A 27,666-nucleotide genomic window follows, 5' to 3' on the forward strand; every position below is an offset into this window, starting at 1 on the left:
TCCATTTGATAATTTAGCAACAAATGGGAATGTTATTTTTAAATGTTCTCTGGAACAAGTAGCCTAGTAACTAAATTAAAAAACAAAAACGTTTCAGGAAAAATGTTTCAGGAAAAATGATAAATCACGTTTTTGTGCTAACATTTTGAGAACATTATTAAAAACCAGATAATTTTCTATTAACGCTACTGGAAAAACTTTTTTCTCAATTTTTGTGGAGAACGTTAGCTAAAGTTCTGAGTTAGCTGGAGACCGGTGACTAGCCAAAGCAGTTGTGTTTAAAGTAAGTCACCAGAAGAGGGCGTACACCTCCCACAATAATTGAGGAACGGGCCTAAATATTATCTTATATTGTTCATTGAAGGTACCTGTGACATTTGTCACATCAAGCTTGCTTTATAACGACAGTAAATCGGGGATTTTATGTGACTTGGTCAGCGTAAGCGTAAGTTGGAAAGAAAATTAACTTTAATTATCATAAAATGGGTATAAAAACAATTCTCTCACTTTGATGATTTATATCTTCAGTGGATCTGAAATATTGTTAGTGTCATTACTCCAGTGTAATCTTGTTCAGAGAGAATAAGCGGCGCTGCCACATAATATATGTTACTTTCACAGCGCATTTCAAAGATGGACCAATCACAGTCGTTTATGGTGAGTGGATTTAAAAAAAAAAAAATTTTTTTTTGATGATGATGATTTTATAGAGATTTCAGAGGGGGCTTTCCATTTGTATGCAATTAAATACCAATCGATTTTATATATAGATTAAAAGTATATAATTTTTTTATCGTACGTTGAGGAATAGATTTTCTGGGCCATCACGCGCCCCCTTGAGGAAGGATCGTCATTTGACGCGTAACCGTGTGCGCATGCGCCTGCGGCCGCTGCGGGTTTTGCGCACGGGGACGCACGCGACGCGGCAGCAGCGGAGGAATCCATAGCAACGGCGGATAAACATGAGTTACTACAGCAGGTAAGACACCGATGGAAACAATTCTTAGAAATAATCCAAAAGCGACGTCCGTTTGGGGAGCATTGCGCGCTCGTGCATGTGTGCTTACATTCGTGTCTTTCGTAACTTTGCTGTGTTTTTTCGGTGGGTCCTGTTGCGTTTTGCGCGTGCTGTAACATCAACCCAAGCTAAAAACACAAAACAACACACGCAGACTCTGAACAAACACACAAATCCCAATCAAAGAGCTGAATTATGAACAGAAATGAGGTGAAAATGAAGCAGGAGAGTGCGAATGAACGCAGTCAGCTGGATTTGATGCGTGTAACGGTGGAGCAGCGGTTAGCTGGAGGATAATAGCAGGGAAAACAGATGAAAATATCGCTGTATGATCGACATTATAGTGCTAAATGAATAAATATGACGATCAGCTACTCATCTGTAAATCACAGCAAACGCATCATGGCTGAATTTATCTTTATGATTGGAAAAATCTTTGATCAATCAGTGCAACAGGCTGTAATTCATTAACAATCACTCAGATGAGAGTATGCATAATTATATATATATATCATCAAATTGCCAGTGGTTTCACGCTTCTGATGTGGTCATGTGATGTAATTTGTACGTAATTACTATATGGAAAACTGCGCTTTTACACATATTTACACATATCTTTAAGGTTTCTGCCATTTTTACATTGTTTTCATAACAATTAAGCCCCCTTTCTAATTGTTGCAATGCCAAAATAATTTATTATTATTTTAATTGTGAAGTATTTATGCACTAATCAGGTATTTGTTGCAATTCCTTTACATTTTCACTGATTTAAAAATAATAATAACATGTCCAAATTTTACATCATAATTTAGAATCATTAGAATATGAGGGGGGAAATTGCTTAAATGTTATACAAATAATTTCACATCACAAATTCACATGAATTTTAAGATTAGGTTTGGACAACCATATAGTAAACAACGTGATATTGATGTTAGCAAAGTATTAATATAGTAAATTATTATTAAAGGTGTTCATTTAAATATTTTCACTTATAACATAAATGCAAACTACTCACTTTATTTTCTTTTGATTATGTAGGTGAAATGACCAATTCACATGTTTATGAATGTAGACTTTTTTTTCTATAAATAGACAATAGTATAAAAAAATAAAATATGTTAGCACGAACTGATAATCTAATAAAATCTATTTTATTTTATAACTTTATCCCCTGGTTTCACAGACAAGGCTTAAGCCTAGTCCCAGTCTAAAATGTAAGTCTGAGCTTAATCACTTGCACTGATTGATCTTAAAATATATCAGTGCCTTTGTTTTGTCTCAAGATGCACGTTTATAAAAATTATTTAAATGTCCTAATTGAACTATGGCCTAATCCTGGTTTAGTCTAAGCCCTGTCTGTGAAACCAGGCCTATAAATTATTTTTAATTGCATTTTTAAAATGTGTTAATAATATATTGATTATATATTTATACTTATTATTTTGAAGATGATGATTTATTTTTTCTCTGCGCTTCCAAAAATACTTTTTACATTTTCTAGTTTGTGAAATTTACTAGCAATTTTTAAATGAAAGTTGTTTCAAAGTCAGTCGTGCACCAGTTTTTTTTTTTTTTTTTCAGTGTTGTTCTTTACTGTTCTGCTGTTAATGCTTCTCATATGGAGGTATTAATTAGACAGTCTCTCGTTATAATCGTTTAGCAGTGTTGTTGATGAATCTGTTCTGACAGCTGTGAGGATGCGCTGCAGCTGGAATCTCTGGCCGTCCTTGACTCTGTCCTGAGTCGAGTGTGTTGTCAGGACTCAGATCATGTTCGACATCTGCTCTCAGTTTCTTTGTGTAAGTTTTGTCCTCCAGACGTGACCGGGCTTCTTCCTATCAGAACCACCCTCCCACGATTCCTGAGCTGGAATTCGGTGTGGTTTGGTCTGATGCACAAGGACAGGAAGTGGTTTGGATTTATCTGCAGCTTTTGTTTAACTTTCAGCCGCCTTCTGAGAAGAGTTGACGCAGTTTTCTTGAAGTCACATCTCTTATAATGATGAACCAGCTTCTATTTTGGCTTCTGCCTTGTGTTTGACTCCTAATTTCATCTCTCGGTTTGGATGGATGGGATTCTGGATTGTTTCTTGTGATCTGATGAGGTTGTTTTATCTGATCTGGTCCTCTTGTTTGCAATTTTCTTGTGCCCTTTGAGTTTCTGAGCAGTAGAGTCAGAACAGTGGCTTTTTAAATGTTTACATTTTCTCAAACCAGCCAGCTTTGAGATAAGCCACAAAATTGATTCAAAGTTAAAACTGTTTTAGAGTTAAAGGTAAAATATATTTTTTAGAGGTAATGAACTGCTCATCTGCATATTATGCATAGTACAATATGAAACTAACTTATAGATTGTAAGCACAAAAATGAAAAGCATTCAAAGATATAAGCTGTTTGAGAGTGAAGGGAGACTGAATTTATTACATCATTTGCATTGCTTCATTGGAGTGGGCGATCATTGCACAACGTTTCTGCTGTGATTCCTGTTTCTATGGTTACTATGACTTCTGTAATTGGTGGATTTGCTTCAAGATTAAAGGAATAGTTCATCCAAAAAATGGAAATTTGCTAAAATGTCTCACCCTCAGTCCATCCAAGATGCAGATGAGTTTGTTTCTTCATCAGATTTGGAGAAATCTAGCATCGCTTGCTCAACAACGGATGCTCTGCAGTGAATGGGTGCCGTCAGAATGAGAGTCCAAACAGCTGATAAAAACGTCACAATAATCCCCACCACTCCAGTCCATCAATTAACATCTCGAGAAGACAAAAGCTGCATGCTTGTAAGAACCACATCTGTCACTTAATTTCTAAAATATAAATTCATAATCCATAATAATGCTTCTTCCAGTGAAAAAGTTGTCTGGTCTGAATCAGGAGAGAAGTCTGCACAGATCAAGCCAAAATAGCTCTAAACAAATATGTGGCTGGATTTTTATATGAGAGGACAGCAGGAGATGGACTTTTTTTACACTGGAGGAAGCGTTATTATGAATTATGGATTCATATTTTGGCCAGAAGCGACAGTTAAAAGTTAAAAACGTCTTAATGATGGATTTGTTTCTTTTGGCTTCGCAAGACATTAATTGATGGACTGGAGTGGTGTGGATTATTGTGATGTTTTTATCAGCCTGTTTGTATGACGGCACCCATTCACTGTATATTGTCAAATTGTCACATGTTGGATCTGTCTTGAAAGCTTTAATTTTCGGGATAATTGGTAAAATGAATGGTTTTTACTTCTGGACCCCGACTGTTGTGGTCTGTTATAACCAACAGCACTGAGACGCAGAATGCATTGGGCTTGCAGTGTGTTTCCACCATAGGTTTGCATGCATGTTGGCGTGTTTATTTGCACATGTGTGTCTCCTAAATCTCTTTTGATGAGTGCAGCTGGCCTGAATTCACATATTGCAGCGTGCATTTTCAAGGAGTTCGTTCACAAAGCCTGAAAATGGTCCATCCATTCGCAGACCTGATGAATAAGTCTGAGAGTGTCATTATGGCGCAATTACGGTCTGTTCGGTAGCCATTAGATGAACGTGGAAGTACAGCACAGCCTGAGATTGGCATCATTATCAGAGCCGTGAGAGGAAATGACACGCTGCAGATGACACAATTGCGGTTTGCATTTACATTCATAATAATTTACATAACAGATGTTTGCTTGCCAAAGCTACTTACACAGCAGTCTGGGTTTTAGAGCGTATTTTCAATACTTGTTCATAGCATTAAAGTAGCACATTTTCTTCTTTTTTTAAATAAGAGTTTCAGAACTTCCTAAGAACTTCCTCCTCAGTCCAAAAAAACATTGATTGAAATTAAACAGCAGAAGCAATAACACCGTTACATTTACATGTCAATGATATCTACATGATAATCCATGACACTTCCATCCAAACACAATGAGATTAAAAAGGAGGAAGTAAAATAGAGACCGTTATTTAGTCTGATAGTTTTATGACAATTATGTACAATTTGATGCATAAAGTCGACATACAGATTTTTTCAGATCACTGCAAAACTTTTAAAATTAATATTTCAGAGAGAGCATGCAAAATAATTGTTTAATAGTTTTTCTATTCACCTCAATGTTTTTCTCAAAACAGTGTTTGCATCTCTAAACAATTAGTTTCTTGTTCAAACCAGATTTGAATTTCTTATTAATTAAAGCAAATTGCACATTTTGGCCCGTTTGTGCAAAAGGCCAAGTACATCTTTCTACAATTTGCACAATTTTGAAGCATGAATTCCAGTTTTTCTCAAACACTTGGGCTTATTTTTTGAAACTGTTTCAACAAACTTTAAGTTCAATTGTCAAATGTTTTATGAGACATCACACAAAAAAAGTTCATTTTTCTTATTTGTGTTGACTCTGTTCTCTATTTTTTCCCCTTAAACCAGTAAAGTTCACATCTCTGAACATATTTTGGCCCATATGTGCAAAAAAGCAAGTACAACTTTCTACTATTTGCACACTTCAAGCAAGGAGTTTTTTCAGTTTTTCTCAAATGCTTTGGCTCATTTTTGGCCATATTTGTCATTTTTGTCACAACTGCCAAATTGCATGTCTTTAAAATGCAGTTACTCAACCAAAACATTAAACTCATGCTTTAATAACCTGGTTATTGTGTCAGTAAATTGGCCAATGCCACCAAAATGAAAAGTTGGTCTATAAATGTTCAGAATGTTTTGATGTTTGTTTCAGCATGGCAGTCAATTCTGGAAATGTTTGTTGTATAACAATATCTTCTCTTTTGTTTGCACTGACTGCTTAGGTTTAGTCTATAATGAAGTTGTCTGGATGTTCAACGTTTTAGATCCAGATTTTAACAGTAGGTAAAAGTTTACTGGGAAAAGCAATGCTGTAGCACACACAAACATTTGTAAATTTAGCAGACATCACAATCATAATTGCTTATTTATGAAATATACACGTATTTCGGACAGATTTTGATCATTTGCATTTGATGGCTCCCATGATGAAAAAATGTTTAGAAATTTTGCACTCATCGGTTTTGATGCCGTGTGCATTTATGTAAATTGTAGACAAATGTACCTTTGTGCCAAAACGCATGCAATTTGCTTAAATGCATTAGAAATATAAAGTTAGCTGGAAAAATAAATGAATTGTTCAGAAATCTGAACGTATTGTTTTGAGAAACAAAATTCTCATTTGAGCCAAAGCGAGGAAAACTGAGAAAAACTGTAGATGTTTTAGGTGAGTTACTATGCATACATGCAATAGAGATGTGATGTCCCATAAAACAGTTGTGACCATTGCATTTACAGTTTAGAGAAGGTTGGGACTGTTTTAAAACATGAGCCAACTCGATTGAGGAAAACAATAAAACCACATTAGAGTTAAATAGTTGTATATTATGCTGCAAATGTCAAACATTTCTGCAGTCGTGTGTGTAGTTGTCAGCTGGTGGGTTTCACGTGGAGCAGAGTTCACACTTCAGAGTGACACCAAACGCTCGGCAGCGTCATACTTTTCAAAGGGCGTCTGTGGGATGTTGTTGCCATAGTAACCAGCAGCAGCCCTGAGGGCTCACCTGCGGCTGTCATGCGTGTGTTCCCTCATGACCTGCACAGGTAGAGACGCCCCAAACCCAGACACACACACACACACACACACACACACACTCGACATGGAGATGGTGAAGAGCTCTTCTCAGCCCGCTTACAGCCGCTGGTCATACAGGTACGCACACACACACACACGAGAGACAGAACAGAGGTTTAGTGTTGAAAGTTTGTGTTTCGTATAAAGGAGTGTGTGGTTTGGATTCACACGAGGACCGTCGCTCTGTTGTGTGTTTGCACTGATTAAGTTTGCACTCAGTGTTTCAGTTCTTGAATGATGCTGCTGTTGTTTCCAAATATGGATATTGATTCCTCTGTAATTAAAGATAGCATGTTAAGTAAATGAGTATAAAGTAATGGATGGACGGATGCAGGGTTAATTGACATTTATTGACATCATAAACATTGATGGGAAAACATGTTTTGCTGTGATTGATTCCTAAAAATATTACATTTGGTACAAATGGATGGATAGATAGATAGATAGATGGCTGGATGGATAGATACACCTTCATTTCATCCATTTGATCCTTCTTTCTTTTATTTCTTTCTAATTTGTTTGAATTGCTTCGTGAAAAATTTCCAGCACAAACCTTTATTGTTGGTGTTAAATATTGGAGAAGACGACAGAGAGATTATCTGTTGTTAAATTTAGTTTTGGCTAAAAGAAAAATGGCAATATGCATGCATGAGTAGGAGAGATAAAATCAGGAATGTAATCTTGTATCAATTTTTAATGCCATTGTAAAGTCAACACTGTTGACTGATTTTAGTTTTTTATAAAGCTGCGTCCTGTACTGAAATGTTTGTGAATGTTTGGTGTTTTGGAGGGATGCTGTGCTCTGTTGTAGATAATGAACTTCATTTTACTCAATTCATGTAAGAAATAGGTGTGTTTTTAATGTTCTTTCTTTTGTACTGGAGAGCATCTGCTAGTGTGTGTGTGTGTGTGTGGGGGGGGGTGTTACCTCAGGTTGTCATGTTGACCCTGGTAACCACGGCAACACAGGTGTCACATCAGACAGCTTTTGTGTCACCTTACCCTTGTGAGCATGAAACATTCATTCAGGTGTGTGTTCGTTCGTCATCTTCATCACTGACTCTTCCTCTTGTGTTTCTCTCCTCTCGCTCCGTCTGTCATCGCCATGGAAACAAAGAGCCTCCAGTTCTTCCAGCTTCGCATCCGCCGCCATGACCAGGTACAACAAACTCACTACTGTATGCTGTGATGCTTTAAACAAAAAAACAAGCTTTATACTTATTCTTTTAATGCAGATCTGAAATGTTTCTCCAGTCTCTGCGGTGTGAGTGTTTATGTAGGTGTGTGTGTGTATTTTTAGACACACAGTCATGTATAGATGTGTGTACGTGAGGATGTTTACGAGAAATTGATTTTTTTTCGTTTGGGTGTCTTATCAGTTGCCTAGCAACGCAATGACTGACAGATGACTGATGGTGGCTAAAACACTCACACTGCAGCATTCAGTCTCTAGTCTCAACATGTCAAAAGATGTGTTTTAGATTCTGATTCAGCCGCTGGTGAATATAATGAACTTATATCTACTGAATGGGATGGTATGTGTTTATGGGTTTTTAATGTTGTTTGTTGTGTTTCAGTACGCTGGAGGACGACAGTCTGAACCTCAGACAGCAGAAACTGGAGAAACAGGTGAGACACATTTACACGACAAGACATAATACGATCATCAAAACACAAAAACACATCAAAACAATAACATGCATTAAAATACAATAAAACACACACACAAAAAAAACATGTTTCAGAACACAACAATACACAATAATATGCATTAAAATACAATAAAAAAAAAACACATTTCAGAACACAACACAAAGTTCAGCACAAGAATATGCATTAAAACAAAAAATTAAACACAAGAATATGCATTAAAACAATAAAACACAATACACAGTAACACACGTGAAAACCTAGTGGTGGTTGAGGAGATTCCCCCCCCTTCATGTAAAGCGCTTTGAGTACCCAGAAAAGCGCTATATAAACGTAACAAATTATTATTATTATTATTAAAACAGTAATACACAATAACATGCATCTAAACACGAAAAGACATCAAAACGCAATAATAATGTGTCAAAACACAAAACAAATACAGTGCACAATAACACATTTCAAAACAAAACAATACACAATAATATGAATCAAAACACAATAATGCACAATAACACATCAAAATACAATAATACACTATAACACACAACAAAACACAAAAAATACACATGAAAACACAATCAAACATAGCAAAACAATAAAACTAAATTTATCATCACACTTGTCAAAACACAATAACATGCTTCAATAACACATGCCAAAACACAATAATATACATCAAAATACAATAAAACGCAAAAATACATATTTCAGAACACAGCAATACACAATAATATGCATTAAAACAATAAAACACAATACACAGTAACACATGTGAAAACAGAATAATACACAACAACATGCATCGAAACTCAAAAACACAATAAAACAATAATACGCAATAATGTCTCAAACCACAAAAATTAAATGCACAATAACACATTTCAAAACACAAAAATGCATAATAATATGCGTCAAAACACAATAAAGCACAAAACCCACATCAAACCATAGTAATACACAATAACTTGGTACATGGTACATGGTAACACATCAAAGCATTATAAAAACACAATAAAACGCAATAGCACACAATAATACACAGTATGGATGTTACTTTCCATTGTGAAGAAGTTGATTGTTTTCTGTGTTTCCGCCCCTCAGCGTGAGCTTATCGTCACCATCTGACTTTAAGTGAAACTCTCATTGTGTCATCAGCCCTCGTTTCTCTTCCTGTCTGCCTACTGCTGTCATTTCATCCTCCCTCTCTCACACACACACACACACACACACACACACACACTGTTCGGTTCTGCTGTTGAAAGGATGATTCTAGCGAGTATGCGTCAACTTCTTCATCTTTCTGTGAGTGTTTTGTTTCTGGGAAGGATTGTGTGTGTTTTCTGCTCATCCTCCTGATCCTTGTCTGTTATCGTTCACTTCCTGTGCCATACAGAGCTCTCGCTGTTTTTATCTCAGCTCTAGTAGATTATCTTTGTGTCACAATAGCTGTCACATGTTTGGATTACTCCTACTTGCTCTTTCATATAACTGTTTTTCATAGTTTATAATCATCAAAACTATGAATACTGTTAATGTACTAGTATTTTTTAATCATTTGAATTGGCTTTTTTTTTATATTGTCAGTTTTTTTTGCATTTAGATTTGATTAATTTTGCTTTCAGTTTCAGTAATTTTAGTACTTCAACTTGAACTTGAGATTAAGCCAGGACTAGACCTTTGTTAAATTAGGACATTTAAGTAGTTTTTACAAACATGCCTTAAAAAAAAGCATTACTTCTGTGCATTTTAAGACCGAACAATGGCACTGATGTATTTTAAGATATGTCAGTGCGAGCTTTTTTCAGTTTAGACATCTCTAACATTTATTTTAGTCTAGGACTAGTCTTAAGACCCCTGTATCAGTTAGTTGCCAAAACATTATTTCTAGTTTTCATTCAAGTTTTATAAGTTTAATTTTTCTATGTAATATTTTATTTTATTTCAGCTTCATTTCAACTACCATAAATACTTTTTAGTAGTTTTAGCTAACAATAACAATACTGGAATAGAAAAAACATTTTACGTTTTACAGGTTTATTTATTTTATTTTCCAGAAACATTTTTTAATTGTTTGAGTTGACAATAAAAACACTGAATAAAAACAACATTTTAAGTTTATGTTCATGTTTTTATAGGTTGAAATTTTTATGTAATATTTACATTTTTTTCAGCTTCATTTCAATTAACGACAAATAATTTTTAATAGTTAAAGTTTAGAATAACAATACTGGAATAGAAATAACATTTCAAGTTTTCATTCAAGTTTTTATATATGTGTGTGTGTGTATATGTGTGTATATATGTCTATTTATATGTATATGTATATACAGTATATATATATATATATATATATATTAGGGGTGTCAATGTTAACGTGTTAACAGCATGCGATTAATCAAAAAAATTTAACGCGTTAATATTTTTTTAACGCAAATTAATCGTTTGATATGGTTTGACCCCCAACTTCTTCCCGTCATCGCAGCGCGGAAGGTTATCTATCATTGTGTGATGAGGGTACAGCACCAGTGTTGCCAGGGTAACGGCACAAGTGGGCTATTTTGAAAATACAGTGGCGGGAAAAATTATAGAGACGTGAGTTACGGTTTTTTGGGCTACTTTTATAATGTACCGCGGCCGCCCAAAGTGTATATAGACAAATAAAAATTAAAATAGATCCTTTTACTAATGTGTATTATACTTGAAATGTATCCCTGGCAACTTAAGAACATCACAAACAACGTGAGTTTCAGCCGTATGGAAGCAGAATAATGACAATAGTTTTTGAAACATAAAGCATGCTGAATTCCACAAATAAAAAAAAAGATGCATTGCAATTAACAGTGCTTGCATTTTAATGCCTTGTATTTCCAGGGCTTGCATTTTTAGGTCCTGAATTTCAAAATATTTCACACACATTTTCATAATTAAAAATTCAATAATTCATATTCACCTTCCAGAATTCACTTCCAAAATATTCAATCTGTTTAAAAATACGATGTATAATATTCGACAGGCAAATTTCAGTCATTTTATTTTACTTTCCAAATTCGCTGCCACAAATTCAGTGGTTAAAATTTGGCAGAAAATTCAGCGTTGCACATCCGGGAACCGCAGGAATAGCAGTGGAGCACCGATGCATGATCTCCAGCTGATGTCAGCCTCTCACCAGCAGGTGGCGCAAGCAGCTGTTGATGAAGGCCATATGTGGATCAAGTCATTCATTTACAAAAACTGATTTGCAGAAATGGAGCAAGCGCTAGAAGTTTTGATTATCGGGGCCAGTATAAACATGTGGAAACGCTGATTGTGTGTATGTTTAATTCAGCATCTTCGCTGTTTCCCGTAGCATACATGCAAGCAGCTTTCTCTACCACAAAGGAGATTATAATGCTCTTATACCCAACGCTGAAGTACAGAACTAATATTACATCTGAGGAAGACATATATTGCTCTCGGTTGTAACTTTGTATCATGGCTTGTGTGACGCTGTGCTGTAATACTGGGGTTCCCCTCATACGTCACACTCCAGGATTCCCCAACGACGCGTAACGCGCCTCAGTGAACTAATACAGTGATATAAGACCTCAGATCTTTATTGCCAGTTTAAAGGCTGATAATGGCTGAATAAAAACGAAAGAATAATGATGATTATGTCTCATACCTGGCGGAAGTGTGAAAGGTTCTGTTTCCTTAAACTAGTTTGTCATGCATTTCTTTTGCAACACATTTACAGTTAAATCCTAGTATTTTAAATTTGCGATTAATCATGATTATATATATATATATATATATATATATTTAAATAATATTTATATTATTTTATTTCAATTACCCAAAATTAGTTAACAAAAGTAACACTGGAATAAAAAGTTCCCATTCATTTTTTAAAGTTGAAGTTTTTCTTGTAATATATATATATTTATAAAAAAATTATTCATCTAACATAAAACATCTTCATTTAAATGACTGAAAATGATTTATTAGTAAGTAAGTAGTTAATAATAACAACGCTGGAAAAGAAACACTACAGCAGAATGATGATTCCTGTACAGTAAGTCGCTCCATGTGTCTCATGATCTGATTGCATATTCTCTAAAAAGCCACATTAACAGACAACACCCTCGTTTTATACTTGCTCTAATGGTTTGACCCTCTATTAAATGCACTGTATGCATCTAGTTAGTGATGAATAATGAATGATGTGAGTGTGTGTTATTGTGTCTGCAGAGGGCGCTGCTGGAGCAGAAGCAGCGGCGGAAGCGTCAGGAGCCGCTGATGGTCCAGCCGAACTCAGAGGGACGTCCGCGGCGCTCTCGGCCCCGCCGCAGTGAAGAACAAGCGCCGCTCGTGGAGCCGCACCTCAGCACTGCCAGTGACATCATCCTAGACGGTGAGGCTTTAAAGGGACAGTTCACCCAAAAATGAAGACTTGCTGCGATTTTTCAGATTTTATCGAGTCATTCGAATGTAATATTTTGCCACGATTTCGTGTTTTAGAAATCGAGGAATCGGGATTTTGAATAGAAATATTACCAAACGTTAAAATTAGACACAATATGCCGGTGATAACAGTAAAGAGAAAAGAATGATCCAACCGCAAGTCGGCGCACGTGATTAAACGCTCACGTGTGACGCGCTCATATCACACAGAATTCGCTTTTGTGTTGACAAAGATGCGACTCAGGCAGTGCAATAGGAAAAATATGCAAGAAGATGGGAGTGAACTTCTTTCAACTTGAGCACCGCGATTTTAGACTGCATGACACGAGCGCAACAGTCAAATGCGTCCATGTTTACATAGAAAAAACAATGGAAAAGCAGCGCTACTAGTGTATGTCTGATATTTCATGTTTGCATCATGGTTACAGGCTGAAAGCTGCTGTTGTTTTTACAGAATATTTATAGTTACCTTGACTTTTGAGATTTTTTTCAAATTATTTAAATCATTTTTCCTCACATTATTTCTGAACATGTAATATGTATAAGACAAGTTTGTTTGTGATTTGTTTAACATTTACATCATGTTGACTACTTCATGTGTGCTGCACTCGGAATAGAATTTCCTTTAACTCGAGGGTTAATAAAGAAAAAGTTACTTGAATCATGTTGTAGTTACATTTTCAAGTTGACTAGTTAAAAATCTAAAAAAATCGGGAATCAGTCAAATGTTCTGAAAAAAATCGAGATTTAATTTTTTTGCCATATCGCCCAGTTAATTTACTCACCCTCAGGCCACCCGAGATGCAGGTGACTTTTTTTTCTTCAGTAGAACAGTAAAGAATATTTTTAGCTGATACCCTGGTCCTTGGTGATTCATAAAATGCAAGTCAATGGCACTTTAAGAGTCATAAAAAACAACACAAAATTTATATCCTGATGATATATTGAGGTCTTATGAAGCTAAATGATTGGTCTGTGCAAGAAACTGAACATTATTTACAACCTGTAATCCAGAGTCTCCTGAGTGATGTCTGGTTCACAAACGAATCATTCTTTTGAACCGATTCTTTTTAGTGAACTAGTTGAAGCAGTTCATCAAATCAGAATCGTCTGAATCAGTTCACAGCTCAAGCAGCTCAGATCTACTCAATTAAAACTCATTTCAGACGCCTGACAGTCACTCCGACTCGAAATGAGCCAAAATAGAGGCATATCTGATGCTATGAAGAATGAACTCATTCAGCGCTCCAGTGAAATGAACATTTTAATACGTTTTAGGTAAAAAGGTGAGCTGATGAAGACTAGTTTATTCACTTTATATGCTTTAAACATGTAAAACATCCACTTTTCACATCAGTATTGGGTGCTTTAATAATGTAATTGCATATATGTGACATCATTGCATGATCATATAAACAAACTAGTGAATTGAACCAGTTGATTGAAATGAACTGTCTGAAACAAGCAGTTCACTGAAAAGAATCATACTTCCTATTTGCCCCCCGAGGCTCTGGATTACAGGTAATAATGTTGTAAATAATGTTCAGTGTCTTGCACACACCGATCGCTTTGCTTCATACGACCTCAATATATCATCAGGAGCCACAGGGATTCATTTTGTGTTGCCTTTATTTGCTTTTTTTGACTCTCAAAGTGCCGGTACCCATTGACTTGCATTGTATGAAACACCAAGGAGCACAGTTTCTGCTAAAAATCTTCTTTATTGTTCTACTGAAGAAAAAAATCTTGGATGGCCTGAAGGTGAGTAAATTAACAGCAATTTTTTTTATTTTTAGGTGAACTATGCCTTTAAATCTTGACACTCCTCACTATGCTTTTTATTATTCATCCCTCTGTTTTGCTTCAGTGTCATTTGTGTAATAGTTTTGCCTTCTCTTATCTGTTTCTCAGGACTCATATCTGCTGTTCGTCCTTCACTCTCTCTGAGAAGGTTTTTCGTTCATTTGCAGTCAGACTTTTTTAGTTTCCTCTATCAAACAAAAATGAAATCTCCGCCTGCTGAATAGATCTAGAATTGAATATTGTGCTTTGATTTGCATTCAGTACCACGCCCTGCGGCTGTATGTGTTTTGTGTGTGAATGATTGAATGTGTGTGTGTTTGTCCATCAGGCATCGACGGCCCCGCGGCTCTGCTGGGTTCAGAAGCTCCAGATCTGGGCAGTAAGATCCAGGTTCTGTCGGTCAGTCCACCGCAGCAGCCCTCGCCGCCCGCCGCAGAAGAGCCGGAGACAGACGCTGACACCGACACACTGCTGGAGCCCAAAACTGACATACACACACTACTGCAGAGACGTGGTAAGACACACACACACACACAGGCATACACCGATGCAGGCGAGCGCTGTTTATAATGCACCTTTTTTTCTGGGGTAACGGTAACTAAAAGTAAAACCATAAAAACATTTTCGTTACTTGAAATAAAATAAATAACTGAACTAAAATAAAACATAAAAAAGTAATGAATAATTAAAAATGAGATTAAAATAAATAAATACTTAAAAAAGATATTAAAATACATAAAAACTATTAAAATAAATAAATAATACTTGAAAAGGGAACTATAAAAAGGGGTCTATAAAAATGTATATTAAAATCAAATTAATACATTAAAACATTAAATACAATTTGGCATTTTTAGCTATATTTATTTAATTTGCACAGACTTCAGGACATTTTTTTCAAGTTCTGTGATTTTTCTTTCTTTTCTGAGGACGTTAACCGAAACTAAAACCATAAAAACATTCATGTTTAAAAAATGTTACTTGAAAGAAATGTTAACTGAAATAAAATAATGAATATAAAAGATTTATTCAAATAAATGAATAATAAAAAGATGAAAAGATACGATATTTGATTCAAATAAATCAATTAATAACTAAATAATAATTTGATTCAAATATATAAATAATAAAATATTAAAAATAAAATATTAAAAATAATTTCAGTTAAATAAATAATTTCTCATTTTGTTAAAATCTGAAACTACGTAAGCTACAACAAATAAAATAAAATGAATACTTATTTTAATAATAATAAACATACTTAATAATAAAATAATAAAAAATAAAAACATACAACAAAATAACCAAAACTTTAATTAAAATTAAAGTGAAAAAAGAAAATAGAAGAATTAAATCTAATTAAAAATTGTAACAAAATTTATAATAGTATATCGATGATACTAAAACAATATTTATATAACAAAAAGGACTTTGGACATTTATATGCTGAACAGTACACAAAATGTATCAATTTAACTTTGCAAAAAGAACAAAACTATAAAGAACAATAATAGAGTTCATTACTATAAATCATATTACTGAATGTCTACTGGGGACATTTTTAAAAATGTCAAGAAGAGCACACAGTCTGGTGTGTGTGTGTGTGTGTGTGTCTCAGGAGATTGTGTGTAAATGGCAGTCCTGGTCTCGGCGCAGCAGCTGTTGTTTCTCATCTCCAGCTCTTTAAACTCTGTTTCTCTCAGGACTGTCTGGCAGCATGAACTACGACGAGGTCAGCGATGAAGATGATGATGAAGCCGAAGAGCGAAGCCGATCGCTGTCGCCGAACACAGAGAGCACTCGTCCTGCGTCGGCCTCCAGCACCAAATCCACCACGGTCAGACAGACACAACAACCTTCACACAAACAGAGTCACAGTTTGAGGCAAATGGACTCTATGCACACTGACTGTCTGTGTATTTCTGCTGAAGTCTCAGTGCTCCACAAGCATTGGTATAAATGGTTGCAAACTCTTTCTGTCTTATCATATAACTATCGATTCATAAATAATTACATTACAATATAATATATTAGATATATTATTATATAACTACAGTAAACATAACATTATTTTATATTAAACCATAAACATTTCAGAAATGAGTTTCAGAAGCTTTAAATAAAAAAAATAAAAATAAAATAAATAAAAAACTAAACTAAATAAAACAAATTGATTAAAATAAATAAATAAATAATGGGAAAATATACTAAAATAAATGAATATTAAAAATAGATTAAAATATAAATATTACAATTAAAATAAATAAATAAATGATACAAATAGATTAAAAATAATGAAACAAATTAAAATAAAAAATATTTGTAAAAGATAGAAATAAATACATAATGGGAAAATAGATTAAAATATTTAAACATGTAACTAGTACAATTTAATACAAAAATAAAAATTGTTAAAAACATTGCTTAAAATAAATAAATAATGGAAAAATATTAATATATATGAATAAAATATTAGATTAAAAATAAAAAGTAATTCAAATAAATGAATAATAAAATATTAAAAATAAATAATAGTTAAATTAAATAAATAATACGTTTAATAATACATTTAAATTATTATGTTATAAATTTGATTACAATAAATAAAGAATTTAAATATTAAAAATAAAAAATAAAAATTTAATTGATAAAATAAATAAATAATAAAAAACTGTTTAATAAAAATAAAATAACATATCAATAATGCTGTTGTGTAACACTGCAACAAGATTTAATTTTTGCTTAATTTTCTCACAATTTCCATACACTGCGTTGCATTGGAAGCAATTGTGCATAGAGTCCATTAAACTCAGGATATTAAACTGGGATACGGGAAGGTATTTCATTCTGTTTTCATCACTCAGTCATGTCTGAGGACTAAATGTGTGAGTTTTGTCTCTTGTCCCGTCAGGAGTGTCTCCCGGTGGGTTCTCCGTCGGCTGAGGGCTCCTCCGTTGAGGTGGATAATCTGGAGGAGTTTGTTCTCCGTCCGGCTCCGCGGGGGGTCACCGTCAAGTGCCGTATCTCGCGGGATAAGAAGGGCATGGACCGCGGCCTCTATCCCACGTACTTCATGCACCTGGAGAGAGAAGACGGCAAGAAGGTCTGATCTGATCCTTCACAATCACTTCTGCTCACTTTAGTGCTCTCTCGCTCATCTCTCTCTCTCTCTCTCTCTCTCTCAGGTGTTCTTATTGGCCGGACGCAAGAGGAAAAAGAGCAAAACATCCAACTATCTGATCTCTGTAGACGCCACAGATCTGTCCCGTGAGGGCGAGAGCTTCATAGGAAAGCTGAGGTGCCTCTCTGGTGTTTTTTTATCTGGTATTAACTCGTCTCGTCTCGGAAGATTCAGTCACAAGTGACCTTCAAATGTTCGGATCATATCTGACACTGTGAACTTACGATCGATGGGATGTTTCCGGTTCAATATGAAATCAAGACACCATTGACAGCATTTGTGACACCCAGTCAGTTACCACAGGAAACAATTTCCCACCTTTTTTTAAAAGCACAAATTGTACTTTCAATACTGTATTTACAATAGAAGCACGTATAATAAATTAATAAATTAATTAAATAATTAAAAAGAAAAAATTATATTGAAATATTTGAAAAATAAAAATACAATTAAAAGACATAAATAATAATTAAATTTACATAATAAAAATATAGTAAAATAAACAATGAAAACTGTATTAAAATAAATGAATAATGAAAATTGTAATAAAATAAATAAAAATATTTAAAAACAAGAAATTGTATTAAAATTAATAAACATTAAAAGTTATATTTAAATAACTAAAAATAAAAATGTATTAAAATAAATAAATTGTAACATAGATTAAAATAAATAAATAAATAATGTAATACAATATTAAACTGAATGCATAATAAAGTATTTTAAAAATAATATTAAAATACAAAAGATAAATAATACAGCCAACTATAAGTATTATAGTAAGTAGAAAAAAGCATAAAAATTAATGTAATAGGAACTAAATATTTTCTAAATAATATTTTACACATTATTTCCAATATGAGTTTTTCAAAATATAAATTGGGTCTTTATACATGAAAATATATAGCGGCCTTTTGAATTTTATGATAGTGTCTAAAAGATTAAAAGTTAGTTAATAAACATTTTTACCGAATGATTAATGTGCTGTATTAAAAACACAAGCTTTTAGCCTTTGCTGCCCCACTCCATGACTGAAATCACATTTAGCTTGTTTTGGAGTCTGTGTGAGTTGATGTTCTGCCGTTCGTCACATGATGAGTTGATGATGTTCATTGTTCACCGCAGGTCTAATCTGATGGGAACCAAGTTTACTGTGTACGATAACGGCACGAACCCCTCGAAAACCCCCGGAGCACTGCTGGAGGAAACCAACACTCGACAGGAGCTCGCCGCCATCTGCTACGTAAGTGTGTCTCTGTTTCTCTCTGTTTCTGAGTGCTTTTGCCCACTTCTTATTGTGTGTGTGTGTGTGTTTTTAGGAGACCAATGTTCTGGGCTTCAAAGGGCCGCGGAAGATGACAGTGATCATTCCCGGCATGAACATGAACTTCGAGCGGGTTCCGGTTCGGCCCGCGTGTGTGAGTGTCTCCTCTGGAGCTGTCAGTCTGATCATCACTGTGAGCGCAGCAGCTGATGTGTGTGTGTGTGTGTGTGTGTGTGTTTCAGGAGCAGGAGTCTCTGCTGATTAAATGGCAGAATCACTCGCTGGAGAATCTGATCGAGCTGCACAATAAAGCGCCGGTGTGGAACGACGACACACAGTCCTACGTGCTCAACTTCCACGGCAGAGTCACACAGGCCTCCGTCAAGAACTTCCAGATCGTCCACGACAATGACCGTAAGTCACCTCAGATCCGTCACACGTCCACCAGTCTGAGGTATATGTGTATGTGTATATATATATATTTATGCCATGGTCTGTCTGAATACTCGATTCTGATTGGCTGGCAGATGTTGATTAAATTCGTTGAACTGCACAGGTAGTTCCAGGTCAGTTTAATCACGTTCTATATTAATGCGCTTCCTATAAACATTGGTAACCATAGTAACATGGTTTATCGTTCCGGTCAAATATTGCAGCGCGACTATTATTAACATCTTTAATATGTGAATGCTGGGAAATGACCATGGCATAAACGGGATAATCAACGGCTAGCTGTGCATTAAACGATTTGAATGCACTTCATGGTTTTTATTTTTATATTTGATGTTTTCATTTTAATTTTAGGTGAAGTATTAGTCATTTTATCATTTTTAATATAATTTATAATTTATATTACTTTATAGTTCAGTTTCAGGTATACAGGTGCTGGTCATATAATTAGAATATCATCAAAAAGTTTATTTATTTCACTAATTCCATTCAAAAAGTGAAACTTGTACAGACTGATATATTTCAAATGTTTATTTCTTTTAATTTTGATGATTAGAGCTTACAGCTCATGAAAGTCAAAAATCAGTATCTCAAAATATTAGAATATTACTTAAGACCAATACAAAGAAAGGATTTTTAGAAATCTTGGCCAACTGAAAAGTATGAAAATGAAAAGTTTGAGCATGTACAGCACTCAATACTTAGTTGGGGCTCCTTTTGCCTGAATTACTGCGTGGCATGGAGTCGATCAGTCTGTGGCACTGCTCAGGTGTTATGAGAGCCCAGGTTGCTCTGATAGTGGCCTTCAGCTCATCTGCATTGTTGGGTCTGGTGTCTCTCATCTTGCTCTTGACAATACCCCATAGATTCTCTCTGGGGTTCAGGTCAGGAGAGTTTGCTGGCCAATCAAGCACAGTAACACTATGGTCATTGAACCAGCTTTTGGTACCTTTGGCAGTGTGGGCAGGTGCCAAGTCCTGCTGGAAAATGAAATCAGCATCTCCATAAAGCTTGTCAACAGAAGGAAGCATGAAGTGCTCTAAAATTTCCTGGTAGATGGCTGCGTTGACTGTGGACTTCAGAAAACACAGTGGACCAACACCAGCAGATGACATGGCAGCCCAAATCATTACTGACTGTGGAAACTTCACACTGGACTTCAAGCAACATGGATTCTGTGCCTCTCCACTCTTCCTCCAGACTCTGGGACCTTGATTTCCAAATGAAATGTAAAATTTACTTTCATCTGAAAAGAGGACTTTGGACCACTGAGCAACAGTCCAGTTCTTTTTCTCCACAGCCCAGTTAAGACGCTTCTGACGTTGTCTCTGGTTCAGAAGTGGCTTGGTAGCCCTTTTCCTGAAGACATCTGAGCGTGGTGACTCTTGATGCACTGACTCCAGCTTCAGTTCTCTCCTTGTGAAGCTCTCCCGAGTGTTTGAATCGGCTTTGCTTGACTGTATTCTCAAGCTTGCGGTCATCCCTGTTGCTTGTGCACCTTTTCCTACCCAAATTCTTCCTTCCAGTCAACTTTGCATTTAATATGCTTTGATACAGCACTCTGTAAACAGCCACACCTTTCAGTAATGACCTTCTGTGACTTACCCTCTTTGTGGAGGGTGTCAATGTTCGTCTTCTGGATCATTGCCAAGTCAGCAGTCTTCCCCATTATTGTGGTTTCAAAGAACAAGAGATACCCAGAATTTATACTGTAGGGATGGTCATTTATTCAAACTCAAATGTAAATATTCTAATATTTTGAGATACTGATTTTTGACTTTTATGAACTGTAAGCTCTAATCATCAAAATTAAAAGAAATAAACATTTGAAATATATCAGTCTGTGTGTAATGAATGAATATAATATACAAGTTTCACTTTTTGAATGGAATTAGTGAAATAAATCAACTTTTTGATGATATTCTAATTATATGACCAGCACCTGTAGTTATTTTAGAACATCACATATAGATAATATTTTGAAGTCTTTTGTGTGTGTGTGTGTGTGTGTGTGTGTGTTTGTGTATTAAAACTTAATAAAAAATAAAATACATATTTAAAAATAAAAATGACAACTTCAAAATGACTAATTCTTTACCTAAAATAATAATAATAATAAGTTTTAGTTATTGTACATCAAGATGAAATGAAAATTAGAAATGTTGCCTTTTTATTTTTATATTGTCTGTTTTCATTTTCATTTTAGTTGAAGTATTTGTAATTTTAAAGTGGTTTTAATAATTTGTATTATTTTTTATAAAATATTTTATTGTCTATATAGTTTTTTAAATAATTTTTATTTCGGTTTTAGTTTTAGTATAGTACATCACGAGGACACAACACACACAGTTTCACCCAATCTCATGTTAATCTTGAGTACCTATAGAGTAGTACTGCATCCTTCATATCTCCAAAAAGTTTTATCATATTTACAAAAGAAATATAGAGCTTTACGATTCTCTCCGAAAAAAGCTGAGCTCCTGGAGGCGCGCCGTGGGCGGAGCTTAAAGAGTGATGAGCACTTGAGTGCCGATCGCCAACAAAACACAGACATTTGATGCTGTTTCACTTACCGTCTGCAGTTCCAGATCATGACCGAGATCTTTTATAGCTGGGACTGCTTCATCTTTCAGTATTAAACCATGTGCAAATCCATTTCGGGGGCTCGAGCCCCTGCCCTTTTTCAAAATTATTCAAAAGTGCCCCTCTCGGACAAATAGCAGTGATATTGTGGTCAATAAAACAAAATGCATTTGAATTCTAATTAACATGACAATTTGTACAAAACAGTAACTAATCGCTCAAATCGGAAAATTCCTGTGTATTTTTTACATATCTGTCAATCTGAGGCGTAGCTGTGTGCGTTTTGCTCGACTGACTGATATTCCAGTCTGTTCCAGGCTCTTGAGACATATATGGTTCTTTCTAAATAAATTAAACAATATTTTAAACATTTTTCATCAGTAATCAAAGCTAGTGTGTCATTTTTAATTAATAATCCATATATTATATATTTTAGAGTAGCTATCACATAGGCCTAATTCAATAATGCCCATTTGTTATGTATAATACACCAACCAATCATGATCTGACACAAGAAGTTCACATTTCACTGGACAGTCATGTGAAGTGGAGCGGTTATTTTCCGTTTTTATTCATAAACGGTTGAAAATGACATGTGACAGACGAGCTTATTTATGGAGCGATCTGGATCTGTGGTTTGTCTAATTTTATAGATCAAATTACATCGCTGAGAAAACAGATGACTACAAAAGCACTGCACAAAACCGTGCAGCGCCAAAAGTCGCAATAATCAGTAGGCTATTCAGTTCACTTATATTTATGTAAGACATACACCGTTCACTATTTGATGAAACCATCATAGTTATTTAAGTCCAAGTGCCACCTACAGGCCTGTTATGTGAAGTGCAGGCTGGTGAAACGGTGACGTGAAAGGACTTTAAATATTACCATTTTTTTATATTTATGCAGCATTATGAATGTTTCTTATGCTCATCAAACCTGCATTTATTTGATCAAAAATACAGAAAAAAAACTGTAGCCTGATATTGTGAAATATTATTAAAATTTAATAGAATTTGTTTTTTTTGTTTTTTTATTATTATTATTTTAATATACTTTTATACTATTTTAATAAAATATCATTTATTTCTGTGATTCAGAGCTGAATTTTCAGCATCATTACTCCATTCTTCAATGCATGGTCCTTCAGAAATCATTCTAATATGCTGATTTATTATCAATGTTGGAATTTTTATTTATATATTTATTGGAACCTGTGATACTTTTTTGGGGTTCACTGATAAATAAAAAGTTAAAAAGAACAGCATTTATTCAAAATAGAGATGTTTTCTAACAATATCAATCTTTAATATCACTGTTTCTGTCAATTTAACAAATCCTTGCTGAATAAAAACTAATTGCTTTCAAAAAAAAAAAAAAGTACTGACATCAAGCTTTTGAACGGTAGTGTATATTGTTACAGAAGTTATATTTTAAATAAATGCTGTTCTTATTTAACTTTTTATTCAAATTAATAAATCAGCATTGCATAAAATGCATTAAGTAAATAAAGTAAATTAATAAAGTATATTAAAGATTTTGATCAAATAAATGCAGGCTTGATGACTATAAGTGACCTCTAATGTATCCAAACTTTTGACCTATAATTTTATTCCCCTTTTTACATTTGAGCCCCTGCCCTGAGGAACTCTCTGCACATTTTGCATGTCTCCATAATTTACACACCTGATTCAGATCATCAGCTCATAAGGACAGGGCTCCATGAACTCTATTGAGTGTGTCAGATAAGGGAGACATGCAAAATGTGCAGAGCTGTGGGTCCCCAGGAACAAGTTTGAAAACCACTGGCAGGGTTCCCACGGCTCCTTGAAATCCTTGAAAGTTTGTGAATCTGATTAAAAATTTTCAAGGGCCAGGAAAGTTTTTGAAAATAAACAAACATAGATACAGGTCCTTGAAAATTCCATATTATTCCCTCCGGTCCGCTAATGTGTTATTTCACCAACACTTTGTGGCATATGCATACTAGCTTGCTTGATTTACGTTAGTTATGCACATTTATGCGTTACGTTAAGTGTTTCCTATGTGAGGTACTTTGTGTTGTTCGTTGCCATGACGTTCACACGCACACGAAACTACTAAGATGGTACCTCAACGCGTCACAGACACACCGTGAAACTTTGAAAAATAGGCTGAAACCGCTGAAACGTGATGCCTGGAAAATGCAAGTTTCAAGATGTTTGGCTCACCAAAGAAGATTACAAAGAATGACTTGCCAGAGATCCAAAGGATGTAATGTTGAATTGCTTTGCTTGTTAAAATAATGACAAGCCATGAGGCAAGAAAAACTTAAGCATATTCATATATCTCAAAACTTCTGGTTACATGAGCCTAAGCTCTTTTCAATAAAATCCATGCAAAAGTTAATATCGGATCATTTTAGAATACAGTATAGTGTGTACAAAGTATTATTCAGTTTTGTGCAAAACAGAAACACGACAAATAGCATATCAGATTTCTGTCATGTGGCCAAAAATAAATGCAAAAAAAAGAAGCTTTTTTGCATAGTTGTGTTTGACACATTAAAGCTGTAACAATGTATCTTACAAGGTGACGAGATGTAACCTTGCTCTCACTTGAACTGTGTCCCCACATGAAGTCCTTGAATTTGAAGTTAACCAAGGTGTGGGAACCCTGCACTGGTCTAAACAACTCCGAATGCATGAAACAGCATCGTATAGTATATTGTACTATATATATATATATATATATATATATATAGTATGGGATGATTTTCTTCTTGTACATTTCTTTTTAATAATAAATCAAATCAAAATCATATTGCTCTCTTCATATAACGGACTTTACATTTAAGGTTTGTCTTTACGTTTTGTTCTGTTGTTGTGATTGTGTTTTCAGCTGACTACATCGTGATGCAGTTTGGCCGTGTGGCGGAGGACATCTTCACTCTGGACTATAACTACCCCATGTGTGCCCTGCAGGCCTTCGCTATCGGCCTGTCCAGCTTCGACAGCAAACTGGCCTGCGAGTGACCATGTGACACGCCTCACCCCTACACACACACACACACACACACACGGCTCTTCACTCAGGACACTAAAGCACAGTCGTCCTCAGGAAGAGGATTTGTGCTATATCACAATAATTAGAAACAAAAGGACCAAATTAATCGTTTTGTAAAGGAAACGCATCAAATCATTTAACCTTTTACTACCTGGAATAACTGACAAGAAGATCCTGCAACTTTTTCTCAAAAAAGAGAATATACGCAGGATTTATGCTTTAATGGACCGATAGAAAAGAGACTGAGGAATATTCTGAAATGAGAGAGATTTTATTTAGGCTTTTTTATGATGTTTTCCGTGATGTTCTGTAAGTGTCTGATGGATTTGAAGAGTATGTTGTTGTTAGGGAGAATCTCACAAACCGTTGAGAACATTTTCTGCTCAGAATTTTATTGAAGCTTGTTCCTGCCATGGGATAAAAAATAAAAAAGGTAATTGTGAATCACAATTCTGACTTTTTTCTCACAGTTGTGAGATTATATTTCACAATTTGGACATTTCTTCTCAAAATTTTGAGTTTATAACTCACAATTCAGCATTAATGTCTCACAATTCTGAGTTTATATCATGCAATTTTGCATTTATATCGTGCAATTCTGTGCTTATATCTCACATTCTGTTTATATCTCGCTATTCTGCGTTTATATCACAATATCTGTTTATATCGCACAATTCTGATTATTTTGCACAATTCTGAGTTCATATCTCTGATTTTCTATCTTACAATGAGTTTATATCTCTCAATTCTGTTCATATCTCGTAATTCAGATTTTTATTTCTCAAAATTCTGAATTGCAAGAAAAAAAGTCTAAATTGTGAGACAAACTTAGAATTGTAAAAATTGTCACAATTACTTTTTTTTTTTTTTTATCCCGAAGAAACAAGCTTCCATGGACTTCACCACTGAAATCAAAAGAAAAAATTATATGGTGCATTAAGAAAATTAAACAAAAGAATCATGTAACAGAGCAATTGGGAATTACAGTAAATTATCCAGATGCATTATGGTAGTGAAAGTTTTCATATCTAAAAATATGCCTCATTGTCTTCAGGTAGAGTATAGTTTCTTCTTTTTGTTATCAAGGTGATATGTGTCCTAGATGTATCTTCATGAGATTTACATTTTTATTTGGATGATGTTGATGTATTTTTTGCATTCTGCATGTTCAAATATGACATTTTTAACACCTTCTTTTTTAAAACGTGGTCCGTTATTTGCTCACCAAAAGTCCCTGAGGAAACACATTGCATGTTAATAAATGAGGAGAAGCGCTGGACTCTACGTTAACCTTTAAAAACTGACGCACACCTCCGGTTCTTACTGCTTACTGCTGCATGAATGGTGAACATTGCCTTAAAGGGATAGTTATAAAATTCTGTCATTAATTACTCACCCTCATGTCGTTCCAAACCTGTAAGACCTTCGGTCATCTTCGGAACTCAAATTAAGATATTTTTGATGAAATCAGAGATCTCTCGGACCCTCCATAGAGAGCAACACAACTGAAATACTGATGTATTTACTACGTTTCTGGACCTGGGAACATTTCATTTCATTCCTTTTTGGGGTGAACTATCCCTTTAACACGTTGCTGTAGTGTAAATAGCGTTTGAATGCTGGGTCACAGAAGAACGTTTACATCCTGAGAAACTGCTGAAAAAGGGAAGCTCAAGCACATTTGTTCCTGTTTAGTGTGTTACCTGTTGATATGATTGATGTGTGTGTTGATATTCATCATATGTTGTGTGTCTGTCAGCCAAGATTATATACTATATATATATATATATATATATATATATATATATATATATATATACATACATATTAAAAAGCAAAACATTTTTTTTTTCCATTTTAAACCAATAACCTGTTTGCACAAACTGTATTTTATGATGACACTGTTGGTAGAAATACAGTAATTAAAATTCATAAATATGAAAAAAACAAATGCATTACTGTGGATCCTGATCATGTGACACATGGGCTTGAATTGACAAACGTACTTTTCTAGTTAAATACAAAAGTATTGATCTCAATTTTCATGTCTATATAATCTTAACTTTCATAAACACAGTACAACCAATGGAGTGTATTAATCATTTAATTATTATTTTGCGCAGTACAGTAGCGGTTGCGCATGCGCAGAAGCGGCGGTGGCGCGTTGCTTGATAGGAATCTGGCGCGTGAGTCACTTGTAACGTTACCTGATGGTTAATTAATTATATCATGGTGTTATGAAGAATATTAGTTAAGAAATATATACAAAAATATGGAGACATAAAATGTGCATTTAGATGTCTATAGGAAGTTTTCAGGAGCAATGTTTTGAAATGTTGTATGCATTTGTAATTTTTATTTAATTTCTTTATTTTATTAAATGTGTATATATAGTATTTATAGAGTTTTAACTTTTAGTTTTAGTTACTTTTTCTTATTTGTAAGTCGCTTTGGATAAAAGCGTCTGCTAAATGACTTAAAGTAAGTAAAGTAAAGTTAATGGTGTTGCTAGCATAGTTAGCTAAACGTAAGTTACTAAAGATTAAATTTTATTTACAGACCAAGTTTTTTTTTTCATATATTTGTGATATTTACATA

General features: G+C 34.6%; 1 protein-coding gene across 2 annotated transcripts; it reads left to right on the forward strand.

The window, feature by feature from the left end:
• The first annotated feature begins 854 nt into the window (after window positions 1-854).
• tulp3 (TUB like protein 3) lies at window positions 855-26,885 on the forward strand. 2 transcript variants are annotated; one of them, XM_058773000.1, is made up of 12 exons: window positions 855-979; window positions 7,767-7,808; window positions 8,227-8,278; window positions 12,530-12,692; window positions 14,874-15,059; window positions 16,249-16,382; window positions 17,457-17,648; window positions 17,731-17,843; window positions 18,852-18,969; window positions 19,046-19,144; window positions 19,233-19,404; window positions 24,904-26,885. In XM_058773000.1, exons 1-12 carry the CDS (start codon window positions 963-965, stop codon window positions 25,035-25,037), a joined length of 1,422 nt encoding a protein of 473 aa, XP_058628983.1. In that variant the 5' UTR covers window positions 855-962; the 3' UTR covers window positions 25,038-26,885. The 2 variants fall into 2 exon arrangements, with proteins under 2 accessions (XP_058628983.1, XP_058628984.1); XM_058773001.1 differs by lacking the exons at window positions 855-979; window positions 7,767-7,808; window positions 8,227-8,278 and adding an exon at window positions 9,348-9,604.
• The last annotated feature ends 781 nt before the right edge of the window (window positions 26,886-27,666 follow it).

The sequence above is a fragment of the Onychostoma macrolepis genome, chromosome 04, assembly GCF_012432095.1.
Source record: "Onychostoma macrolepis isolate SWU-2019 chromosome 04, ASM1243209v1, whole genome shotgun sequence".
Lineage (NCBI taxonomy): Eukaryota > Metazoa > Chordata > Actinopteri > Cypriniformes > Cyprinidae > Onychostoma > Onychostoma macrolepis.